The 26346-nt window shown below is 36.8% G+C and overlaps 1 protein-coding gene across 1 annotated transcript in view; it reads right to left on the bottom strand.

The window, feature by feature from the left end:
* The window catches only part of Dok6 (docking protein 6), a 564609-nt gene extending 540248 nt beyond the window's left edge, over positions 1-24361 (bottom strand). Inside the window, exon 1 of the mRNA XM_052155464.1 lies at positions 24296-24361. Within this exon, the coding sequence (XP_052011424.1) occupies positions 24296-24361 (66 nt within the window). The remainder of the gene's footprint in view (positions 1-24295) is intronic.
* Between the last annotated feature and the right edge of the window lie 1985 nt (positions 24362-26346).

Raw genomic sequence — 26346 nt, 5'->3', positions numbered from 1 at the left:
TGAAGATTATATTCAATAAAAAAAAGAAAAAAGAAAAAGAAATGGTTCCTGATTCAAGTTGATAATGCATTACATTTAGAATCGCTGTAACAAGGAGTACTGGGCAGGAATTACTTCATAGAAATTTGGGCATGCAAACCTGAAAATTGAAAGTGTGAACAATTTTCCTTTCAATAGAGTTGTTAGGTTTTCTTGAGTTTGTAAGATTTCTGATGTTTCTATCATTGTTTATATACAGTTTTAATTCAGGGTGATCTGATAGATGTAGGGATTTATTTCAATTATCCTGTAACTACTGAGACTTGCTTTGTGGCTGAGTATGTGGTCAATTTTGAAAAGTTCCATGAGGTGCAGAGAAGAAGGAACATTCTTTTGTGTTTGAGTGAAATGTTATGTAAATATGTTAGCTCTATTCTGAGGCCATCGGGAGAACAAGGCCCTCCAAATCAATTGAGCAAAAATCATATGAACTCACAGACTGATTGATGTAGCTGGCATGGCTCTGCACCTGATCCTCTGAATACATGTTACAGCTTTCAGTTTAGTATTTTTATCTGAATGGGTGGGTTTGACCCTTGACTCTTAAGATGTTTTTCCTTTTGTTAATGAACCTTGTCCAACTCTGATGTAATGGGTTTTGTTTTAGCTTAATATATTTTATTTTCTGTGTTTACTGTTATCTATTAGAAGCCTGTTCTCTTCTAATTCTAGACAGAAAGTGCTAGATCCTGATGGGTGTGGAGGTAGAGAGGAGCTAGGAGTACAGGGAGGAGGAACTGTAATTAGAGTATATTGTAGGACAAGTGAATCTATATTTAATAAAAGGGGGAAGAAAACAAAAACTTTATTAGGAAAAAGAGGGGGAAAGTGTGAAGAAAAACTAAAGTGCCTAATTTATGTTTTATGGGGTGAGAGAACAAAACTATTAGAAGGTAAATAACTGAAACTGTCAGAACTAAAGGATCCTTAAGAAAATAAACAGTGGTTCTCAAGAGAAGACTAGTGGGAGTATTATTACAGCAATACTGGAGGAGGGCTCCTGACCACTTAGGGCTATGTGATCACCAGGTACCAGTATCAGAAGAAAAAACCCTAGAGGGCTATTAGAAGATAAAATACAAGTAAAAGGCTACATAGGTGATACTGTACTTCTGGGGGATGCCACTAACTAATAGAGGTGACATTCAAAAATACCTGTGAATAACTGAACAGTGTTAATCTGACAAAAGCCTGTAGCCCCACCTTTCCAGTTGAGGATGCCAGGAAGTCTCAGGCTAAGATGAAATCAAGATTTATCATGCTGGCAACTTCCACACAGGCTACCCGAACACTTTTTTTTTCAGGTATTGATCCAGGAGAATAACACTGTCACAGTAATATGTCAGCAACACTTGGTCATGTACCTACCTGCCTGTGTTGTGCTAAATATAAATCCAGTAAACATTGTTACTCAAGGCAGAAAGAATTTATGTCCCAAAGATCCAATATAGAACATTCCAAATTGATAATGCTGCTTTATTTTGGAAAGCCAAATTAGTGTTTTTTTATTTTGAAATTTCAATAGCAACAAGTTAAAGGATCCTGAGTGTTTCATTTCTATGATATGCTGTTATTTTTACTTTGATATTTATAAATGGGATATAGACCTAAAATGTCAACAGAATTCTCAAAATGTTTCTCTCTCTTGTGCTTTTCCTCTGTACTATATTCTGATCTCTAAAATGATTCAAATTCCTGAGCTGTGGCTTACATCAACTCAACAATCATGAAACAAAGGGTTTTCTGAAGTATGTGGAAAATTGTTTTAGAGACAAAAAAAATAGTCATCAATATAAGGGGAGAGATTGAAAAAGTCATGTAAGTTATAAAATAAATCATATGCTAATAAAGAAAAAGACACCTATTTTAGAACTATATTTTTTCTTACAGGATTACCTCTATAAAGTGTTTGCATGTATTAAAAATAAAAACAAAAAGCTATTTCTTTTCTGTATGACAGTTAGCAATATAAACATCAATTTGCCATTGTATCTGGTGAATGAAATAAATAACACTGGTAGTAATAAAGATATCTGAACAATCACTGGTGATGTCACCTTCCACATTAGGAATTGAGGCGCCTGTCTTTATGTGTTGGAACTCATAAACTACACTAAAAGGAAGCTAAAGCAATAGGAAGCACAAGATATTCTGACAAAGTCAGATAATAGTCTAAAGTGGCATCTTTAGAGCTCTCCAGGAATCTTTGGTATTCAGAGTGGCCTATATCTCCATGCAATGTATGCAACAGTCACCACAGGCACTCTGATACAGAACCAGGATTCAGTGCAGAAGAACTGATATTTCTGAATCAATATGTGATCTTACCTGTCTGAGATTCACTGTATTCCTACATAACATTAAAATGCTAAATGGCATGCCCATGCAGTAGCATTTGCTATAGTAGTTATTAGGCAGTAAAACCATGTGCTGAGTTGTAAAGTAGACAGAACTTAAAATCTATGCTCGAATTCTTAAAGGTTGTTGAGCTCATTATAAAACTTACTGCAAGATTTCAATTTTTAAATATTTATTTTTAAATTTCTTTATATGAATGTGTATGAGCTTGCCTAAGTTTATGTGCACCACATATGTGCAGTTGCTCATAGAGGTTGGAAGAGTTAGATCACCTTGAACTGGAGTACAGGTAATAAATAAGCCACTGTATACCAGGTACTAGAAACTGAACAGTCTTTTGCAAAAGAAATAAGCACTATTAAACTCCTGAGCCATCTCTCCAGCTGAAAAGACCTTAGTTAACATGCTATTTGAAATTTTATGGTAAAACCTAAAAGCAAATAAGTATTTAGAACAATCAAAAGAACAGCTGAAGTAAACATAGCTCAATATAAGGCAAACATCTAAAGCTAATGTCCAGAGCCTAATGGAGTTTTAAATTTAGTTAACTTCTTCCATCAAAATCTGTTTCCTCCATTTTTTCCTTATAAAGGGCCAATACACATTTTTGCTTGTTTGTTCTTGATTTTTTCTTAATAAAGCTAATCTTTGTGAGTCCACAGAAATTTTAAAATAGCTATTATTAAAGTTATAAAATGTATTTTATGAACAATTAAGCATTAACTAGCTCCTTTTAGCTAAGGTATGGCATTTTCTAGCCAACTTTTCTCCATACCACACTATATTCCATGAGAATTCACTGAGAATAACTGTCATAATTTATTGGCTTTATATAAAACATAAAACTGTTAGGTATCAAAATAAAAGATATTTTCCTTAGAAATAAAATAGAGCAAAATATTCTTACAAATGCATAAAGAAACATCAAACATACCTATATTCAAAAAAACATGTGCAGTGTTATAAGGAATTGGTATCCATATTAATATAAGCAACACACATATTTTATAACCTTTCAGCAATCTAACTAAAATAATAGTTTATCTAATGCTTTAAAACCCTGAAATAGTTAATGAGACCAAAGGGAATTATAGAGAATTATGATCCTAGAGGACTTTAAATAATGCTGAAATAATATGGACAAGACTAAAACCACATTGATATCCTAGTCTCTGTACCTGCAGCTATTTGGACATTCACTGTGCATATAGATCATTATCATACTACTTTCAGAGTACAAATAAGTATTCCATGAACCCAGAGAAAAAGAAAAGGTGAGGTAGTAGATGAGACAGATGAGACAATCTGGTGAGGTTAAGATTTGATTACTTTGTTAAACATAAAATAGGTTAAACATGACCTGTTAAAACAATTCTTACCATGTTTCTTATGTGGTTTGGGCTAAATTTCTTGGAAAATTAAGGTAGAAGATGGAGACTCCTTATTAACTAAAAGAGTCATGATTATATCCAATTCTGTTATGTGGCAAGGTGTTCTAGTTTGTTTTCTACTGCTGTGCTAAACAAATACCATGACCCATAACAACTTGAGAAGCAAAGGGTTTATTTGGTTTGCTGCTTAGAGTCTATCATTAATTTAAATCAAAACAGGAGGTCAACAAAAGGAGCCTGGAAGCAGGAACCAAACCAGAGATCATGGAGGAAGAACATTGTTTACTAGCTTCTTTTCTTTGTCTTTCTCAAACATTATAGAGCTCAGGGCCGAGTACTAAAGACTGGTACTGCCCGCTGTAGATTGAGCTCTTCTACTTGAATACATGAATTGATAATCAAGAAATGCCTCATAAACATACCCATTGGCAAATCTTTTAGCCAGACATGAGCATGTATGCAAAAATTCTCTCTCTCTCTCTCTCCCCCCCCCTCACTCTCTCTCTCTCTGTGTGTGTGTGTGTGTGTGTGTATTTTAAAAATCCAAATGCATAAGAAACTCAAATAACAATAAAAAGAAAACAAAGACCCCAGCTAAAAATAGACAAGTATATGGGAAAAATTCTCATAACAGTTAGCAATTAATGACATGTAAGTAAAAATAACAATGACACATTGCTTCATACACATTAGAAAGATTAATACCAAAAAGATAGACCATAATAAGTCCCAAAGAGGCTAAAGATACAAAGCAGCCTTAGTAAATTATTGGGAGTGAAGACCATAAGAATACTATGACAAACAAATATTTTAATGATGATATTGCCAGAGGTTGACAGAAGAACTCCCTCATACATCATTTTTACTATGAGATATACATCCAAAGGAAGAACATTATGCATCAAGGAGACATCTGTATTCTTGTGTTCCTTGAGGACTCATTCACAAAAGTGTATATCAGCCTCAGTATCAACTAATGAAAAAAATTGTGAATTAAAGCAAAGCAATATTGACTACTCTTTTAAAAGGATTAAATGAGAAACAACACAGATAAGCATGGAGGGTGTCATTATATAGGAGAAGCCAGGAAAGTACAAACATGGCCTGCTCTCAGATGTGCAATCTAAAAGAATCAAAGTCACTGAGGAAATTTGTGTTTTCCAGAGTTTAAAGAGTAGAGAAAGTAGAAGTCATTGGTCAAGGTATACAAAATTACATTTATGTATTAAACATAAACTGAACAGACAAAGCATGTGGAATCTATGTGATACTTTTGCCTGGCTGATTAAAACTTCCCTCAAAGAGAAGTTTTTTTAATGTTTTCTGTACACACTCAAATATGAGGTGATATGTGAAGTGATAGAAGTGCTAATTAGCTCAATGGTGGTAATCATTTTATATTGTATACATGTATCAAAACATCACCTTACTTAGCCTGAATATGCACAATTATTGCTGATTATAACAAACTAAAAGAGTGATTGTCTTTTTATAGAAAACTCTGAATTGTTTTCTAGATGGATGGCTGAACCATTTCAAATTCCCACTAGCAGTGTCTGTGAAGGCCAGTTTTGTTGCCTCCTTAATGGTGTTTGATGATATCATTGCTTTTTATTTTAGTTTTGAGAAACCCCAACTCAATATTTTTAGACCCCAGCAATTAGCTTAGCAGTGAGTCACTGAGTAACTTGCCTTTCTGCCCTCAGCTTGAGACCTTTGGCCTCAAGAGATAGCCCACCCTGTCCCAGGAACTAGCTCACCTCACCACATTCTTGGCACATCTGATGACTGGCCCAATGTTTAACTATACAATGCCCCAAGGATGTTTGCTCCAGATAATTTTTAACCTTTCTTAAGGCATAAACTACTGCCTGACTTGCTCATTCTGTACTTCCCATCCTGTGCATGATTTGTCCTTCACCTCTTGCCTTGTGATTTTTCCCCTTTAAATACCTCTGACTTCAGTTGCTCAGGGGTCCCACAGTCCTCTACCCCTGCATGGTGTATGACTGTGGACCCCAGAGCCTCTGGAATAAAAATCCTCTTGCTAATTGCATCAAGACCATTTCTCTTGAGTGATATGGGTGTTGCCTTCCCAGGCATGGGGCACTGGGGTGCCCTCAGTTGTTTGGGGGAGTCTTACATTTTCACCAACTGGTATTTAGTCATTATGGTTGGAAATTGAACCTCATATTGTTTAATGATAGTAAATGTCAAATGTATGTTTATCAATTTGCTATATATATTTATTTTTGTTGTTTTAAAATTTTCATTCATGTTTTCACTTTCAGGTATGAACACTGTATTTACATTATTTCCCTCCTCCCTCAAACTGTTTCTATGATCATCTGTTCCCTCTAAAACTCATGTCTTCATTCTATTTTTATTATTTTTCCATATATACATGCATATGAATTAATGCATATGTAAATGCATCCTGCTAGATCCACTTAGTGTTACTTGTATATACATGTTTTTAAGGCTGATTGCTTGACAATTGATAACCAGTTGGAGAGGGCTTGTCCCTCAAGAAGGCTGATTCTCCTTCTCTCAGCAGGCATTAATTCTCTGTAGTTCTCCATCTAAGGGTGAGCCTTATGAAATTTCTTCCCTCTACATTGGCATGTCAACTGGTATTGTAATTGTTTAGGACTTTTTTTTTTTATTCGATATTTTTTTATTTACATTTCAAATGATTTCCCCTTTTCTAGCCCCCCACTCCCCAAAAGTCCCATAAGCCCCCTTCTCTCCCCCTGTCCTCCCACCCACCCCTTCCCACTTCCCCGTTCTGGTTTTGCCCTATACTTCTTCACTGAGTCTTTCTAGAACAAGGGGCCACTCCTCCATTCTTCTTGTACATCATTTGATGTATGGATTATGTTTGGGGTATTCCAGTTTTCTAGGTTAATATCCACTTATTAGTGAGTGCATACCATGAGTCACCTTTTGAGTCTGGGTTACCTCACTTAGTATGATGTTTTCTAGCTCCATCCATTTGCCTAAGAATTTCATGAATTCATTGTTTCTAATGGCTGAATAGTACTCCATTGTGTAGACATACCACATTTTTTGCATCAGATCCTATTACAAGAGCCTGTACTCAACACAACTGGAGAATCTGGAGGAAATGGACAATTTCCTTGACAGATACCAAATACCAAAATTAAATCAGGACCAAATAGATCATCTAAACAGTCCCATAATGCCTAAAGAAATAGAAGGAGTCATAGAAAGTCTTCCAACCAAAAAAAGCACAGGACCAGATGGTTTCAATGCAGAATTCTATCAGACCTTCAAAGAAGAGTTAACACCAATACTCTTCAAACTATTCCACAAAATAGAAACAGAAGGAACACTACCCAATTCCTTCTACGAAGCCACAATTACGCTGATACCAAAGCCACACAAAGATCCAACAAAGAAAGAGAACTTCAGACCAATTTCCCTTATGAACATCGATGCAAAAATACTCAATAAAATTCTTGCCAACCGAATCCAAGAACACATCAAAACGATCATCCACCATGATCAAGTAGGCTTTATCCCGGGAATGCAGGGTTGGTTTAATATACGGAAATCCATCAATGCAATCGACTACATAAACAAACTCAATGTTTAGGACTTTTTTAGTCAATCGTATTGCTGAGATTCCATGGGATTAGCTTTCCTGTCAGATATAGAAGACAGGATCACAGAGCAGGAATCCTCATCCTCTGGAACTGTCAACCTCTGTAGCTCCTCTTCTAAGATGTTTTGTGAGGACTGGGCATAGAGATTGTGTTATAGTCATAGATCAATTGGTGTGGGATATCCTGGAGTAAGATGTTCTTTGCAATGTACTTCATACACTACAAAAAGAAGCTTATTTGGTGAGTGATGAGACCTAAAATTATCATGGGTATAAAAATGTGTATTAAGGATGCATTTAGTTTGGATAAATGTAGAGGAATTTTAGTCCAGCAATGTGTAGCTCTAGCAAGGGATCACATCTGAAAATATGATTTGTCTGAAATGCAGATACAGGCTAGATTACAGTATGATCTGGATGAAATACAGACATACCCTTATTATACAAGTTTAATGCTTAACAATGAAAGTAAGGTTAGTTTGTAGAGGAAGCAGCCATGTTGAAAGAGGCATCTAATTGAGGGGCATAAAATATGACAAGAGAAATATTTGACAGAAAGAGCGGGAGATAGGATAGCCCAATTCACATGAGAACAGCAGAGGAAAAGAGGCTACTTAAGAGCATCAAGATAGAAAAGGGTATGGTGTGGTGTATGGTAGGTGATGTGTATGTGTGTGTGTGTGTGTGTGTGTGTGTATGTGTGTTTGTCTGTATGTCTGTTTGTGTTTGTTTGTGTGTATGTATGTTTGTCTGTGTGTGTGTGTGTGTGTGTGTGTGTGAGTTTTACAATTTTACTCAGACAGATTTACAGAGATGGGTTTCAGGAAGAACAAGCTCAACAAAGATGAAGACAGAATGAGTCAGAAATGAGAAGGAGTCAGAAAATTAGAACATATTTGCAAAGTCAGTATGAGGCCAGGCAGAGCAATTCAGTCAGAAGCTAGGAAAAGCTGGATTGAATCAGTCAGCTTGGAAGATTAGATTGTATGAAGGCTAGAGTCTTCCAGGCTGTACTGGCTGGTTTTGTGTGTCACCTTGACACAAGCTGGAGTTATCACAGAAAAAGGAGTCTCCCTTGAGGAAATGTCTCCTCATGAGATCCAGCTGTAAGACATTTTCTCAATTAGTGATCAAGGGTGGGAGGGCCCATTGTGGGTGGTCCCATCCCTGAACTGGTAGTCCTGGGTTCTATAAGAAAGCACCTCACACCAATCAGAATGGCTAAGAACAAAAACTCAGGAGAAACCAGGTGCTGTCGAGGATTTGGAGAAAGAGGAACACTCCTCCACTGCTGGTAGGTTTGCAAGCTGGTACAATCAATAATCATTCTGGAAATCAGTTTGGCAGCTCCTCAGAAAACTGGGCATGATATTACTGGAGGACCCTGCTATACCACTCCTGGGCATATACCCAGAGTATACCCCAGCATGTAATAAGGATACATGCTCCATTATGGTCATAGCAGCCCTATTTATAATAGTCAGAAGCTGGAAAGAACCCAGATATCCCACAAAAGAGGAATGGATACAGAAAATGTGGTCTATTTATACTATGGAATACTACTCAGCTATTAAAAACAATGAATTCATGAAATTCTCAGGTAAGTGGGTGGAACTGGAGAATGTCATCCTGAGTGAGGTGGCCCAATCACAAAAGAACACATATGGTATGTACTCACTGATAAGCAGATATTAACCCAGAAGCTCAGAATGTCCAAGAAGAAGGAAGGAGAAGCTCCTGGTCCTGGAAAGGCTCAGTGCAGCAGTGTAGGGAAATACCAGGACAGGGTAGTAAGAAGGGGTTGATTGGGGAACAGGGTGAGGGAAGAGGGCTTATGGGACTTTTGGAGGGGGAATCCAGGAAAGGGGAAATCATTTGAAATGTAAATAAAGAATATATAGAATACAAAAATATGAAAAAGAAAGAAACATAGTCCAAAACAAAGAGCTGTGTGAGATTTCTGAGACTTTATGAGAAAACTCCAAGTAAACAAGACCAGAGTCTTTTAATCTGTTCATCTATAACATGATTTGTTTTTAAAATGTGCTTTCATGCCCCTCCCAGGTGTAGTAGATAGGAGTCAGCTTGCTTTAAGTTATTTATTACAGCTGTATTTTGTTATTTGTCTATATGCCTCTATGGAACAACATGTTTTGCCACATGTGGTTTAACCTTGTGATTGTATACTTTGCTCTGGTGAAAAGTGCTCTGAATAAAGTTGGCAATTTTATGAGCCTTCCTTCTGCTTCAATTTTAGGCCCTGCTCTCCCAGGCTCACTCTTCCAACAAGAGCTGTAACAGGGTTAGTCTTGTTCTGAGATCCAAATTTCTCTTATGTGTTATACGTACTTCATTTTGTGCTCACACTTAGTGGGTCATATTTATGCTAAACATCATGAATAAGCATTATAATACATTTCTTAGAGGACATATCTAGCCAATGATGAAACATACTTAAGTGTGAGATAGTACAGTAAACATTAGAAAAATGACAGATAATTTCAAAAACATTGGTTCTAGGTCATTAAAGCACTCAGGGAAATATGTCTATATTTGCTGGAAATCTAAACTACAATAAGATATATTTGTCAATGCAACTTCAATTATGGAAAGTGTACTTTTATTCTAATGTTTTGCTATATAAGAAAAACTCTCAAATTTCTATGAAGCAAAGCTAAATATAATATTTCATTGATTTATCCCTTTAAAAATGATAGTGATTCAAAAAATTATACCAATTATCAATTTTAAACTATTCTACCTATTTTGTTTTACAAAATAAGGAATAGTTTAAGCATGCAACAATGTATAATAAAATTGTTCCTAGTGCTCTTCTAAAGTATTTTGTGAATATTTCTGAACCTATGACATAGGTAGAAAAAAATGCCATTTAATAGTTTGCATGTCATTGTATTCACAGGCTGTTTGAGATGTATTATTATACTTAATAGCTTTAGATTGCTGTTTAATATGTATATAATTACATGTATATGTCTGCATATATCCATAAAGATATATACATACATACATTTTAAATGATAGTGAATAGTCAGACAAAAGCAATACCACATTTACAATTAAAAATTAACAAAAATTGTACTGGATTGTACTCTATATAATTATATCTATTATTCCCTATTTTAAACTTATGCATGTAAGACAACTTTTTCATAATTAAAAAGAAGAAAAATTTTTAAAAAATGAATTAAATATCTCAGCATCACTATCTGATCCTTAAAATCAGTAAGATAGACATAAACAAGCATAGCATAGTGTTTTAGATAAACACATGACACAGGGCTTAATATGCTTAAGAACTTGGGCTTCATTGTTACATCTCTATAGTACTACCTATTGATTTCTCAGATCTCAGTAAACTACTATAATTTCTAAACATATTTTTCTTTAAATAAACCCGCTTCTGGTTAAATTTATGTAAATGTAATATTTTATTTAATCATCTTAAACAAAAGATCATATCCATAAACAAAGATTAGGTGTGTTAATTTTCTATTGTTGTGAGAAAATATTATTGTCAACGCAACTTATCAAAGAAAGAATTTAGTTGGGTTTCTGGTTTCAAAGTTAGAGTCCATGATCATGGAGTGAAGGAAGGTCACCAGGTGGCCAGAGAAGCACCTGAGAGTCCATATCCCACAAGCTTGAGGCAGAGAGATAACACTAGGAATAAAGGAAGGGTTTGGAGCCTCAAAGCTACCAGACTGTTGCATACATCTTCCATCAAAGCCACATCTCCTAATCTTTTCCTCACACTTAAACCAGCTGAGAATACACTCAAAATATAAGGCTACATTATTATTCTTTTACAGATTGCAACATTCCAGTGCCATACTCCTATGGGTTCTTGGCAATATCATAATGCAAAATACATTTAGCCCAACTTCAAAACTCCTCATAATTTTTCACAATATTAACACTGTTTTAAAGCGTAAAGTCTGAAAGTCAAAGCAATATCTTAACTGAAATTCCCTGTAACATTAAAAAGCAAACTACACACTTCCAACATGTAATGGCACAAAATATACATTACCATTTTGAAAGAGAGCAATGACAGAAGGGTGGGAGTACTAGAAACTAAAGAACCGAGGCAAGATTAAAATCCAGCAAGGATAACTTCAAACCTGGTAGCTCCATCCAGCTGGCACTATCACTTTAGCTTCTTTGCCTACAATATAAATCTATTTCTTTGGCTGGTTCCACTCTCTGCATACAGCCCTCTTTGGTAAATAACCCATTCCTCTTAGGGATTTTATACACTTACTGTATTACCACATTTTGTATAACCTTAGCAGTTCACCTTAACTATTGAGGGAGATTCCAAAATCCTTTACTAGCACATCCTTTATGACTGCTTAAAGGCAGAACCCCATGAATGATTCTGCCGAATTTGAAACCAACTTCTAATAAATCCTGCCACCCTTGAACCACATTTGCAGCAACTCTAATTTTTTTTGCTCTTTAGGAGCATACAGTTCCTCGGGCCTCTCCTTTTTCCAAGTTAGATGCTTAGCTGGGTGGAGTAACACTCTGAAAGCATCCCACACTTTACTCCATCAGGTCTGCTCTCAATCTTTTCTCTTTCAGCACAAGCCATAGTTCCAATATTAAATTTCCTTATATTCTTTTTCTCTTCAAATTTTACATTTTGTATTTCTTTTTGCCCCATTTTCTCATTTATATTGTAGACTTGCATAAAAATGATTACTAATACAACAGACCCAATATTAAACTCCTCTATGAAATAAATTAGTCCATTTGGTTTGTAAATTAGCCTCAGGCAAATTTTTATGGCAGAGGAATAAAGTAGCCACATCTCTTCCCCATAAAATATCACAAGAACAATCTCTAATACAGTGATTAATAGTCTTCATCTAAGAAACTTTTTGAGAAAACCCCTACTGGGATGGCTCATTAAACTCTGCTGACAATGTTCAAGCACTTTCATACCCCAAAGTTCCCAACTCGGCACATTTCTTCACTAAAACAGTATGGTTTGGGTCTTCAAAGCAATAGCCCACTTCCTAGTACCAACTTCTGTGTTAGTTTCTTTTCTGATGTTGTGATTTCCATAACAACCACCATTGTTATGGGAACATAAAAAAGACAATGTGTAATTTTGCTATGAATTAGGGTGTTATGGCGGCTAGAAGGAATGGTGCAGGCAGTAGGAGCAGCAGCTGAGGTCTCGCATTTTACAGGCAGGAGGCAGAGGGAGCACACTAAGAAGGTTATTAGATTCTGTTTTTTTCTTTAGACTTTATTGGATATTTTCTTCATATATATTTCAAATGTTATCCCCTTTCCTCATTTTCCCTCTGAAAACCCCCTATTCCATCCTCCCTCCCTTGCTCACTAATCCACCCACTCCTGCTTCCCTGTCCTGGTATAGCCCTACACTGTCTTCTTGACAGGACAAAGGGACTCTCCCCTCATTGATGTCTGACAAAACCTTTTCTAGTGATACATATGCTCCTTGAATAAATTTATACCTCCTAATCCTTCCCAAACAGTTTCAACAATTGGGAACCAAGCATACACATGTATTTGAGCCTATAGAGAACATTTTTGTTCAAATTATCACACAGGTAAATATACATTTAAATGTATTTTAAGTGTTTCAAACTCCACTCTGACACTTACAACTTATATGGGACCCTGCATGATTTATTTCAAAGGAAAAAACTAGCCAAATGTGAAACCACAATCAATGCATTTGGACTTATGGCTGTGCTGAGTGGTGGCCTTAAAAAATGATTCTAGAAAGTCTTTTAGTGTAGTATAAGTTCTTTCTCTAATGTTTTCTTTAGCTGCAACCCAAATAAATTTGAGTGCTATAAATAACCATGGTAGCTTGATGCCAGTTAAGCAATGCAATAAATGCATTTACTTTGGTAGCTATGGAGGTAGTACAGTTGGTAGAATGCTAGCTGTGAAGGCATGAGGACTTTAGTTGAGAGGCTCAGAGACTATGGAAATCCGAGAGGTGGTGTGCAGCTGCTGTTTTAAGGTTGCAGTGTGGCACAAAGTAGGACGCCTAGATCACTTTAACCAGCTAGATCACTAGAATCATTCTGGTCCAGTAAGGCAGCTTGTTACAAAGCTGCAGCACTCACATATACACAAAACTTTAAGAGAAAATGTATTTATTTTTTGGGAGTACACATGAATGTGTTGTGTTTTTGACATTTTTAGCAAGATGGCAACGGTAAATACAGTAAATACAATGCTGAATCTGAAGTTAAATAACTCAGGAGCCTTCCTTTAAACAAATGATAAACAGACTGAGAAAGGAATTAGGAAACAACTCCCTTCACAATGGCCACAAATAATATACAATATCTTGGGGGTAACTCTAACCAAACAAGTGAAAGATCTGTATGAGAATAACTTCAATTCTCTCAAGAAAGAAATCAAAGATCTCAGAAAATGGAGAAACCTCCCATGCTCATGGATTGGTAGAATTAACATTGTAAAAATGGCCATCCTACCAAAGCCAATCTACAGATTCAATGCAATCCCCATCAAAATTCCATCACAGTTCTTCAAGGACATGGAAAAAGGAATTCACAAATTCATGTGGAAGGACAAAAAAATCCAGAATACCAAAAACAACAATAAAAGATCTGCTAGGGGAATCACCATCCCTGACCTCAGGCTATACTACAGAGAAATAGTGATAAAAATTGCACAGTATTGGTACAGGGACAGACAGGCTAATCAATGGAATAGAAATAAAGACCCAGAAATAAAGCCACACACTTAAACAAAGAAGCAAAAAATGTACAATGGAAAAAAGAAAGCATATTCAATAGATGGTGCTTGTCTAACTGGCTGTCTGTATGTAGAAAAATGAAAATAGACCCATCTTTGTCACCTTGCACAAAGCTCCAATACAAGTGGATCAAGAAGCTTAATATAAAACCAGATACACTGAGTCTAATAAAAGAGAAAGTGGAAAAGAGCCCTGAACTCATTGGCACAGGTGGAAGTTTCTTAAACAGAACTCCAATAGCTCAAGCTCTTCAATAAAGAATTGATAAATGGAACTTCATGAAACTTTTTTTTGTAAGGCAAACGATATAGTCAATAAGACAAATCCACAACCTGCAAATTGGGAAAAAAAACTTCACTAAACCCATATCCAATAGAGGGCTAATACCCAAAATATATAAAGAACTCAAGAAGCTAACCACCAAAATACCAAACAACCCAATCAAAAAATGGGGTACAGATCTAAACAAAGAATTCACAACAGAGAAATCTTGAATGGCTGAAAAGCACCTCAAGAAATGTTGAAAGTCCTTAGTGACCAGAGAATTGCAAATCAAAACTCTACCTTACACCAATCAGAATGGCTTAAGATCAAAACCTCAGGTGACAACACATGTTGGCGAGGATGTGGAGAAAGCAGAATGCTCCTCCATAGCTGGTAGGATTGCAAACTGGTAGAACCACTCTAGAAATCAACCTGGAGGTTCCACAGAAAGTTGGAAATAGATCTACCTGAAGACCCAGCAATACCACTCTTGGGAATATACTCAAAAGATGTCCCACATGCCACAGGGGCAGATATTCTACTATGTTCATAGCAGCCTTGTTTGTGATAGTCAGAAACTGGAAACAACCCAGATGTTCAATGACAGAAAAATGAATACAGAAAATGTAGTTCATTTACACAATGGAATACTACTCAGCTATTAAGAAGAAGGATATCCTGAGCTTTGCAGGCAAATGGATGAAACTAGAAAATATCATCATGAGTGAGGTAACTCAGACCCAGAAAGACATACATTGTATGTACTCACTAATAAGTAGATATTAGCCATCAGAAGGGGAAAGGGAGGGAGGAACGTGGGAGGAAAAGGGGTTAGATGGGTGAGGAGAGGGGAACATGATCTGGTATTGAGTGGGGAAAAAGGGCTAAAGCCCTGAGGGCCAGCAGAAAGAATAGAAACAGGCAACCTCAGGAGGTGGGAGGTATGGGGACCCTCCAGAATGTACCAGAGACCTGGGAGGTGAGAGACTCTCGGGACTTAAAGGGAGGGAACTCAGATGAAATGTCCTACAGTGGGGAGAGGAAGCTTGTAGAGCCCACCTCCAGCAGGAAATCAGGGTATCCAATGAGGAATGGGGTTGCTATTCCACAGTCAAACTCTGACCTATAATTGTTCCTGTCTGAAAAAACTGCAGGGATAGAAATGCAGAAGAGCCTGAGCAAAATAATGTTCAGCAATAGGCCTAATGTGGGATCCAGGTCAAGGAGAGGCCCAAGACCTGGCAATACTGAGTCTTTGGAGTGCTCACAAAAAGGGACCTATCATGCCCATACTCTGGAAGACCCAACAAGCCACTTAAAGTGTCAGATGCAGATATTTGCACCCAACCAATGGACTGAAGATGCTGACCTCTGTGGTTGAATTGGGTAGAAACTGGTAGAAGCTGAGGAAGAGGACACCCCTGTTGAAGGACCAGAAGTCTTAATTTACCTGAATTCCCGAGATCTCTCAGACACTGGATCACCAATCAGGCAGCATACTCCAGCTGATATGAGGCCCCTACCACATATACAGCAGAGGACTGCTGGGTTTGGGCTCAATCAGAGAAGATGCACCTAAACCTCAAGAAACTTGAGGCCCTAGGGAGTTTAGAGGTTTGGTGGGGTGTGGGAGTGGGAACACCCTCATAGAGACAGGGATACGCAGAGGGGTATGGGATGTGGAATAGTTGGAGAGTAGATCAGAAAAGGAATAAAATCTGTAGTGTAAAAAAAAAGAAAATAATAAATAATAATAGAAAAAAATCTGTTTTCAATGTAGCAAACCCACAAACACAGCATGAGTTTCTATAACTCTAGTTGACACATTTCATTCTTTAGATTTTAGTTCATAAGTAAAATAGGAATAAAAATATAATGTACTGACAAAAACATTTTTGGAAGAATTATATAAGATATCTCAGAACTTTTTATAACCTGAAAAAATGCAGAACACATTAAAAGCAGCCTGAGTTCTGTATTATTAATTTTCATATTAGCATGAGTTCTGATGTATAAGTGTTCTCAGAAATTGTACTAGTAAGTTTTAAGGTAGTATTTTATAATTTCAGTTAAAGTAGGAGAGCACATGCTCAAAAATTACAGCCACTATTAATGAGTCCAAACAGTGAAAAAAACAATAATTCAATGTATATCTTCTGTTTCCAACAAAACACCATACATCATTCAATTTGATGGGAAGACATAATATCCTTATAAGAAAATAGTGTAAAAACAAATGACCCAATATCTTAAAACCTAGCTAGTAGAGGTTTATGTGGAAAGTTAATAACAACCTCTGTAGTCTAGAATTCATGGTCTCTGTGGATAAAATTATGAGAGTCCAAAGGGAAGCAAAGAATAGAAAGAAAAGGAAATGAAAAAAAAAAGAAAGGGATGGAGAGAAGGATCTGTGTGAGAGATGAGCTGGGTATGTAAAGATAGGGTTCAGGATCAGGTGTGATAAGGGATGGAAGAGATGACCAGATGGCCATGAAAATGAATAGAAATCTACAACTGACTGGGCCGGGGAGGTGGGGGCATTTTCCATTTTCATTGTGATGAACTTTCCATTTATTGCTCTAAGTTCTTTAAAGATTCTTTTATTCTATCCTTTAGTCCTTTTCCTTTTAATTTATTTTATTTCTCAGAAATGTATTGGAAATTCTATATGAAACTACAGCTTTATACATATAGATGTCAATTTCCAGGTCTTTCTTGTAACCTAGGATCTTTTTTTCACACAGACAATTTGTTATGTTTATTTGATACAGTTATTGACTTGGAGTTGGGGATGCTCTTCTGTATTGTACTTCTCACCTCAATAAGTCTGCCTTTGGGTGTTTAAAAAACCAGGAATAAAAGAAATGAGGAAAAATACTCAGTCAAGAGAGAGAAAATATATCTGAGGCTTCAGAAATTATACTTTGTATTCCTTTGTAATAAATTAATCACACTTTATAGACATCACTTTTCCTTTTAAGTAAAAATGTCCTAAGATGTAATGTCTAGTTATCAACTATAAATTAGAAAAAAAGATAATTTTTTGTTGTTTTCATTGCTGAAGCTTTATCTTCCAGTTTCTATGATGCAGTTGGTGAAACCAGAATAGTCCAAAGGTCGGTGTATTTCCTAGTTCTGCACAGGTGTATCTTCATGGCTTATTGTGTCCAGGAAAAAATATCAGTAAAACCTACGTCAGAAGAAGATATCCATACCAAACATACAGGCTTTGCATTAGACAAATCCTTTATGCTACTACTTATCTTCTAGAATATCAGCCATAGTTATGTGTATCTAGAAATATTTAAGGAAATTGAGAATGTATATATCACAAAGATGTGACCAGAATATCATAAAATTATTAATTTTGTCATTTTAGGGATTTCTTTAAGTATATACAGTAGAAGCTCTCAACCTTCCTAATACTGTAACCCTTTAATACATTTTTCAAGTTGTTATAAGCCCCAACCATAAACTTATTTTTGTTGCTACTTCGTAACTGCAATTTTGCTCCTGTTGTGAATCATAATGTAAATGTCTGTGTTTCCAATGGTCTTAGGTGACCCCTCTGAAAAAGTAATTCAACCCCCAAGGAAGGGTTTGTGATCCACAGGTTGAGAAACATGGGTTGAGAAATGCTGACTTAAAGTAACTGATATCTGAGGAAAGAAATGGTATTTTCAGGTTCACCAAGCTATCAATAATGTGTAAATTTGTCAGTGCATAAATGTAGCTATGAACCTTCATAGTCTCCTTACTAAATCCAAGATTTCCATGTATTTTTTATCCTTGATCACTTCAGATAAAAGTTCAGCCACATATCTAAGTTTTATTCTGTGTGTGTGTGTGTGTGTGTGTGTGTGTGTGTGTGTATGCATTTGTGCGTATCTCTTCCACATTTTTAAAATTTAAAGACTATAGAGTATGCTCATATATACATTAAGATTAAAAATCTAAAAATAAATTAATTAAAGTTAAGTCGTATTTTAACTTATGGGATTGGGGGGGCAGGAAAGGGGATAGCATTTGAAATGTAAATAAAGAATATATCTAATAAAAATATTTAAAAAGAATAAAAACCGGAAAAAATAATTAGATAGAATACGTATATGATCTTTCTCTACTTTGAAATTTAAAAAATGTTACATGCAGACATATATATGAATACAGAAGTAATAGACACAGTGTACATACTGTTATATATTATATAATAGTTAACATATATATGTATGTGTTGTGTGTATAAACATGGAAATAACTACAACAAAATAATTGGAAAAATTTATACATTCTAAATCTGAATTAAATGAAAAAGAATTAGTTATAAATAAACCTGAGTATCATGGATCCATTTCTGAAGCAATGTTCAAGACACACAAACGTATGAACGCATATTTAAACATAACAAATAACATTTACATTTCTTAAACACACTAAATATTCACATCTGTAATGACATTTTTGAATTTGCATTCTTTTTAACTTTCTGATAGTCAAGGTCATTTTCTGTAGATTAAGTCTTAAGTTTATCTGTTCCATTTAATTCTTAGCACATTGCTAAAGTATGTTATACAGAATACAACCTCACTTTAAAAGGCTGTTTTAGTGATTCAAAAGAGAGATTTACTAAATATTACTTTCTCTAATAAATAAAACTCTGACTCATATGTTTTCCTATTTGTTTGATGAGTTTGATGAGCCCTCTATAAGAGGGCTTGCCTTCACACCTGTCTCTCATGAACAACTATACTCTTCTATCTCTTATCAGAGGAAAACTTCATAATAAAAGAGAGAGCCTAATATTTGAAGAATGTAACTCAAGAGTTATTAAGCCAGAAATATGTGTCTTGAGGTTTTAATTGAAGAAAGAAATGCCAGAATATAGATGAATTCAGTTTGTTGTTGTAAAACAATAAAAACACTGAGCCTACACTCATTGTAATAAACCAGCATGTACTAAAGATTTTAAGTATGTTGTCCCATATTCTGTCTTCCCCAACAACCAAACTTGGTAAGTGACTCTAGTTGAGTCAATGTGCTGAGTAATACAAAAGCATTTATTATAAATAGTTCTGGCTTAATGTAACATGGCTGTGTAATACACACATGATTACACATGTCAGTATATGTCATATGATGAACTGTATGGAGTGAATAATCACTTGATTATTTGTTTATTGTGTATAGTTATACACACACACACACAAACACCAAAATATTCTAAGACACATTTTTTCATACTTCTATGTACAAGTGAGAATCATTCACTGGGCTTTGAATAATGCATAGAAATCTATTTCTAAATAAAATACTGAATGCTGGTATATAATGTACTTAAGGATAGTTATTTCTATGAATATGTTTTATATTTCTTATGAAATGCTTGGGACATAAAATGTTTCATATTTGATACATACATAATGGTAACATGATCCCAAATTTAACCTGATAATTCATTTTTAGTTTATATAATTTTTAAGTATAGGGGTATAGGGCTGTATGTGTATTACCACTTGCATGGCTGGTGCCTGTACAGAGGAAAACAGGGTATTCACTAGTTCTGAAGTTATAGGCTATTGTGAGCCTCCCTATGCATAGTGGGAGTTGAAGCTAGGTTTTATAGAACAGCAATTAAACACTGCACATTCTCTCCAGTCTCTACATATATATTAGTTACAAATACTCTATAGCAAGTTTTACATAGAACTTTTAGAATGCCTGCTTTTTTGAAGAATACTAGTCACATGAAATAATATGGAATCTTTCATTTGTGGCTATGATCTTGGCACTTGAAAGTTTTTTTACTTTGGATATTTTTTTTTTGTTTTATAGTAATTTATGATTAGGGATCTTCTATGGGATTTAATTTTTGTCAAAAATCATGAGATATCTGTATCTAGTATTAGTCAAATCATCAATCTTAATTTTGTTCAGGCAAGCTCATGGTAAATGACAACACTCCATATTGCTCTATTTATTTTGATAGATGAGTCAATAATCAAGATATCCAGTCACTAATGATTTTAATGACTGGTTTCTTAGTTTACTCCTAATCAAGAAGAAATTGCTTATTTTGTAATATGTGTCTTGATAATTTGTCAAATTTAAGAAGAAAATGGGCAGTCAAGGCTTAGAGATAAATACCATTCGTTAGCATGTTTTATCTCTATTATTGCTTTCCAGTAATCTATCTTATGAATTATTATAGAAATTGTTCAATAGAAAAGCGAAGAATGAGACAGTTCTAAGAATATAAGAGTGTTGTCAAAGATCAGACACACACATTCATAAGCAAATGGATGTGTTGCCAAAGATCAGACACACACATTCATGAGGATATGGAACTTTTGTCAAGTACCAGACACAAACATTCATAACGATATGGAAGTGTTGTCAAAGATCAGACACACACACACACACACACACACACACATTCGTAAAAACAATGAAATGTTTGTACAGAATTTAAGTAAAGTACTGTAAAATTATATTATATACTAAATTCACATTTATAAATTTTACCTCTAAAATTCAGTGCTTTAACAAACATTTTAAAAGAAACATGGTGAAGACTGGAGAAACACTCATATTTGTTTTTCTAAATAATTTTTATATTTTGGGAATGTAACTCAATTACTAAAATTCTAGTTTGACATCACTGAAGCTTGGACCCTGAGCATTGCATAGCACTACATACTATAATTCTAGCACTCTGGAGGTGGAGGCTGGAGTATCAGAAGCTCAAGATCATCCTCAGTTACAATGCTATTTCGAAGCTAATACAAAAGCCCCATTCACAAATTAAAAATGATAATGATTAATGATAATATTAAATATTTCTAAGTAGGAAAATGTTTGTTGATGAATCAAGACAAATCTCCAAGCTGATTCAATGTTTCTTTTTAAATGATTATCCAAATAAGTAGACTATCTAATAAAGAACATGGGGAAAGCCATCCAGCAACTATAACTTGGAACCAACATACCCAAAAAGCAAAAATTCTTTAGTCTTTCCCTCATCCTAGAGCTAAGCCTTCATTTAGAGATAGAAAGGGGTGTGATAAAATAATTTCATCAAGAAATGTGTTCTTATGCCACAGGTATGCCGTATGCAACTAGCCACCTACATTGACTAGTTTTCAATAGGATTTTATAAAAGTTGATTGCTGAAAGTATGACTTCTCATAATTTATCAAATACCAGCACAAATTCAATTGCAATTATTTATATGTTGAAATAGAGTGTTCATTATAAACCTCATATAAACATCATATATCACTAGAATTTTAAATGGTTTGCTTGGAAGATTGTGTAGTTTGAGTCCATAAATTAGAAACATATACCATTAATGGTGAAAATAAACATCAGTGACTATCCAATTTTATTTCTATGATTTTTGGCATGATGACATGTTTAAATTCTTAAGTGCAGGCACTGTTTTAGTTACTTCTGGTTTTACTATTTCATAGTACAATATCAAGCTTTGCTTCAACTTATTCTTTTGAATTTAAGACTATCCTGACAACAAATATATATTATGAAGTTTCTTTAGTTAAATTATGTTTTCTAAAATGGTTAAGAATATATGAACTAAAAGGTTTCAGACATTAGATGTTAAAGTTCACGTTCTTCACACAGAGAAGTAGGAGATAAAAATAGCTTGTACATAGTTCCAATTTTAATGTTCATAAAGAAGTCTGTCCTTTAAAAAAAAAGTTTAAATAGTTGGTTTAGCAAAAGATTCTTTGCTTTAAATGTACATGAGCACACAAGGTTAGATGCAAATGGTGTTCTAGAGAGACATTTCACAGACTTTTAATGCATAGAGGAAGTTGTCCTGGAGGCAGTTGGTGGTCTTTTCATAGCCTTTTTTGCATAATGAGGCCACATATCCAGATTTTATGGTATAGAATCTTATATCTTATAAACGGAAGATGGGGATGAACCCTAGGAACTCTTCTATGGAAGAATCTCTAGTTATCAGCCCCTTTTTGTTTTCTGACCAAGAGAAGAAACACATTTCACTGATATAGAGAAAGGGTCTTAATTCTTCAATTACTTTATACATTCAGGAGACTCGGATAAAACTTGAATTTAATAGGAATGAAGAGATAGGTTAGTAATAAGAACCATGTCAGAGAAGAGGGAGTCAAAGTCCAAGTAAAGAAGACTCCAATCCTTCAGAACTTCCTGATAGGATCTCTGTGAAGAACAACTGGCTCTTTGGATAACTGCAGTTTTTCACTGGGTCAGCTCCTAACTCTAGGGGGAAAATGAGGCATTATCTTCTATACAAGAAAAGCCCTTAAAACCTTGTCCCTCCCTTCCTTGAGCAGGTGGTGAACTGAGGTGGGGGATGGGAACTAGGGATGTCAATTTTGCTGTCCTAGCTAGTTTTTCATTTCTTGCTTGTTAAGCATCCTGGACTTAGTAATTTGCTTAAGTTTGAGAAGGAATCCCTGTGTCCTTTGGTCCTGTCTGCCTTCAGTGAGAATGCCAGCAGAGGCAGTATAAGAGGCAGCTTACTGTCTCCATCACTTACCTCCAGCTAAAGATTCATAAACCATTACAGAATTCTAGGATGATCTCCTTTTCCTGACTGCTCTATAACTTTCTTCAAGACTCAAAGGCACATAGCTTTTATTTGCAAGTTTAAGATTCCCCATCCCCCGGTCTTATGCATACATTTACCACCACCATCCTCCCCTTCTTTTCTTTCCTTTCTACAAGTTGCAGAGTGCACTCATCCAGTAGAGAAATCCAGGAACGTTCTACCTCCAAGCCAGAATTCTAGAAAGTCTCAGCATAGGAACTTGTGAACTCAGGAAGGCAGAAACAATAGGCAAACCCTCTCTTGTATATTGAGCTGAATTTCCCTTTCCTCTTGTGGCCAGGTGAACCTGGGCTTGCCACCATGGTCAGTTGTGGACTTGAGGATGCCTCCTGCAAGTCAGTCTGCTCTCATTCATAACTATCAGATCTGGGCAGCTCCTCCCCAGGTGTCTGCCCATCATTTCCTGTTCATTCCGTCTATATCCCAGGTCTTTTCAGGACAGTCCCTTTAAAATACTGATCCAATTACCAAATAAGTTTTGTCTTTCCTCTCACCTTCTGGGGTGCGTCTATACTGTTACCTCCCAAGTCATACCAAATATCTCACAAAAAAGAAAGTAAGATTCCATAAACTTTGCCTCCACGGACTTTTCTGTAAAAGTGGGTGAGAGAGTATACCAATGCACACTTGCCCACACACTGGGGCAAATACACACGTCCGGGGAAACAGCGGGTGAGGCAGCCAGATTGTGGGCAACTATTAAGGGCTTGTTAAAGTCCCTGCTGTAGCCGAAAGGACTGCGCTGCGCTGATGAGGCATCAAAGGAGAATTTCCAAATGGGTTTAGAGAAAGACGGAAAAATGGTGAATCTAAACACACAGAGAAAGACATCTTTTATAACTGCTGTCAGCTCGAGGCAGTTCTCCCCAGAGTCACATACTTTCGAGAGAAATCGTTGTAGGTTGCACCGAATGTAATAAATCTCTATGGCTTATATATCTTTGGAACTGACAATCCCTGTGTTCTATTAGACTTCTCGCTGTGGTCACCATGAGTCCAGTGCACTTGAGGATAGGAACCTAGGCGCTCCATGTGCAGAGTACCTCAGGCAGGTGCTAAGCTCTAGTCGGGTCAAGCAACAAGCGGACAATCTGGGCAAGTAAAGCTGCTCCGGTACCCGTGGGGGTCACCTCTCCCCGCCCCCATCTTCATCAACCCTCCTGGCCGCAGAAGCAGAGAAGAAGGAGAAAGCCGAGTTAACCACTCACCCCTAGCTTCCTGCTGCGGATTTTCACGTAGCCCTGCTTGACTATGTCGTTAAAGTTGGAGGCCATGGCCAGCGCGGTCGGGCTCCTCTGCTGGGCAATCCGTTTCCCGGAGTCGACAACCGCTGTCCACCGCCCGGTCCACGCAGCTCTCGCATCCAGCCGGCCGCCGCCAGCAGTCGCGCCGCAGCTGATTTCTCCCCAGGCTCCTGCTGGCGCTGACCCGGGGTCGATAGCTGGGCCGCCACACACGGAGACAGGGGATCCGGGCCCCGGAACTGCTTAGCAGCAGCAGCACCTCGGGACTGGTCGTCACCTTCGCCCCCGGCCACAAACGTAGCACCGCGATCCGCGCCACCGCCAGCTGTGCCCCCCTCCGCGTCGCGGCCCCCCGCAGCACCCACAGCCTGGCGCCTCACCCGGCGGCGCACAGCTGGCCGGAGCGCACCATCGTGGCTCCCCGGCGGGGAGGAGGGGGAGGGACTGCGGGGCGGGCCGTTGCGCCCGATCGGCTCCCTCCCCCTTGCCCGCGGGGTGGCAGGGCTGGAGGATGCTGGCAAGATGCACTCCATCACTCTCTTCTTGGGCAAGGATCTCCGCCTGCCACCCGCGCCTAGGATATGGTTCCCATAGCAGCCCTGTGCTGGCACCACTCGCCCGGGCGTGGATACCTAAGGACAAGGCTCTTCATTCCACTGCTGTTAATCTCGCCTTCCCAAACTGGGCAGTGTGGACAGATCAGGGTGGGGGTGGGGAAGACTTCACAGGTTCGCAACAGGCAAAGAGGAGCAAAACAATTGTTTATTTCAGCGATGGTGTCTATAATACATTTTTAGTTCTAGGCACACGTGGCCTTTCCGATCTTTGCCCTGTTGGGAAGTGTAAATCGAAGCCTTTCCTGGTGCACACACAAAGAGACCAACCCTGCGCATGTGTCTAATCCTCAGGCTGCTGAAGTCAAAAGGAACCCTGAAGGTATCAGGTCGCAGATGTCCTCTATAGAAAAGGCTGTGATACCTGGATTGATAATCGCGTTTTGTTTAACTAGAGCTCATTGTGCTACTGACGTTTCATCTAGTCAGGAAAAATAAGGCAGAATGGTGATCCATGGATGTGCTGAAATGTACAACTTGTGAAAAAAAAAAGAATAAACTTTCTCCTCTTAATCTATGAAAACATACTAAAATATATAAATTATAGACAGAATTTTAAAGTTACATTGTCTTAAGTGGTTCAAGGGAAAGGGCTATTGAATATTGGCTGGCAGAAATTTACAGATTTTTAACTATAGTAAAGAATATTTACAGCTTAAGTATCTACAGAGGTTGATAGCTAAGAAAAAAGATGTGCAAAGACTTCTTCATTTGTGAGGAATTCATATTTAATGTTCTTCATAGACCACAATTAATCCTGCTTACTCCAAAAGAAGTATTTTCTAGGTTCTCATTTAAATGGGCTTATCTGTATTTGCATCATAATTACTTAAGAAAGGTACAAAGCTACATTTGAGGGGGGTAAAAAATAATGAAAGCCCTGAGAACAAGGTTAAATGCCCTTCAGTCACAGCCAAAAGGACAACTTTAAATGGCACAGGGGAGATTCTGGTTCCAACCTTACCAAGAGGTCCCATTTAAATCAGCACCCAAGAGGCTTCCTAACATACCTCAGCAGTATACATCCAGTCTATTTCATTTATGGGGTGACTCTCCTCCCCTCTATTCATCTTTTACCTTTCCCACCATGCAAGCAAACTGTAATATAGCGGGGTAAATGATTAAAATAGCCTGGCAAATCCCAATCAGTTATTACTGTGAAAGGAGATCAATTCTGGTCTCCCTGGAAAATTCACCTCTTCTTATTAAACTCTGTGGTTATCTCCTTTAAAACTAGGGGCATTTTTTAATCCATTCATTTTTTACATATTTCATTTCATTTTAAAAGATGCTGCTGCAGAGTGCCTCACACATTAACAAATTAATTACTTCATGTGATCCTCTTTGCAACAACAAATATCAAAGTGAAACACACTTCCCATTTATCAGGAAGAACATTGA

The sequence above is a fragment of the Apodemus sylvaticus genome, chromosome 13 (assembly GCF_947179515.1).
Source record: "Apodemus sylvaticus chromosome 13, mApoSyl1.1, whole genome shotgun sequence".
Classification (NCBI taxonomy): Eukaryota; Metazoa; Chordata; class Mammalia; order Rodentia; family Muridae; genus Apodemus; species Apodemus sylvaticus.
The sequence above is the reverse complement of the archived record's forward strand: the minus strand, read 5'-3'. Positions and strand labels throughout refer to the sequence as shown.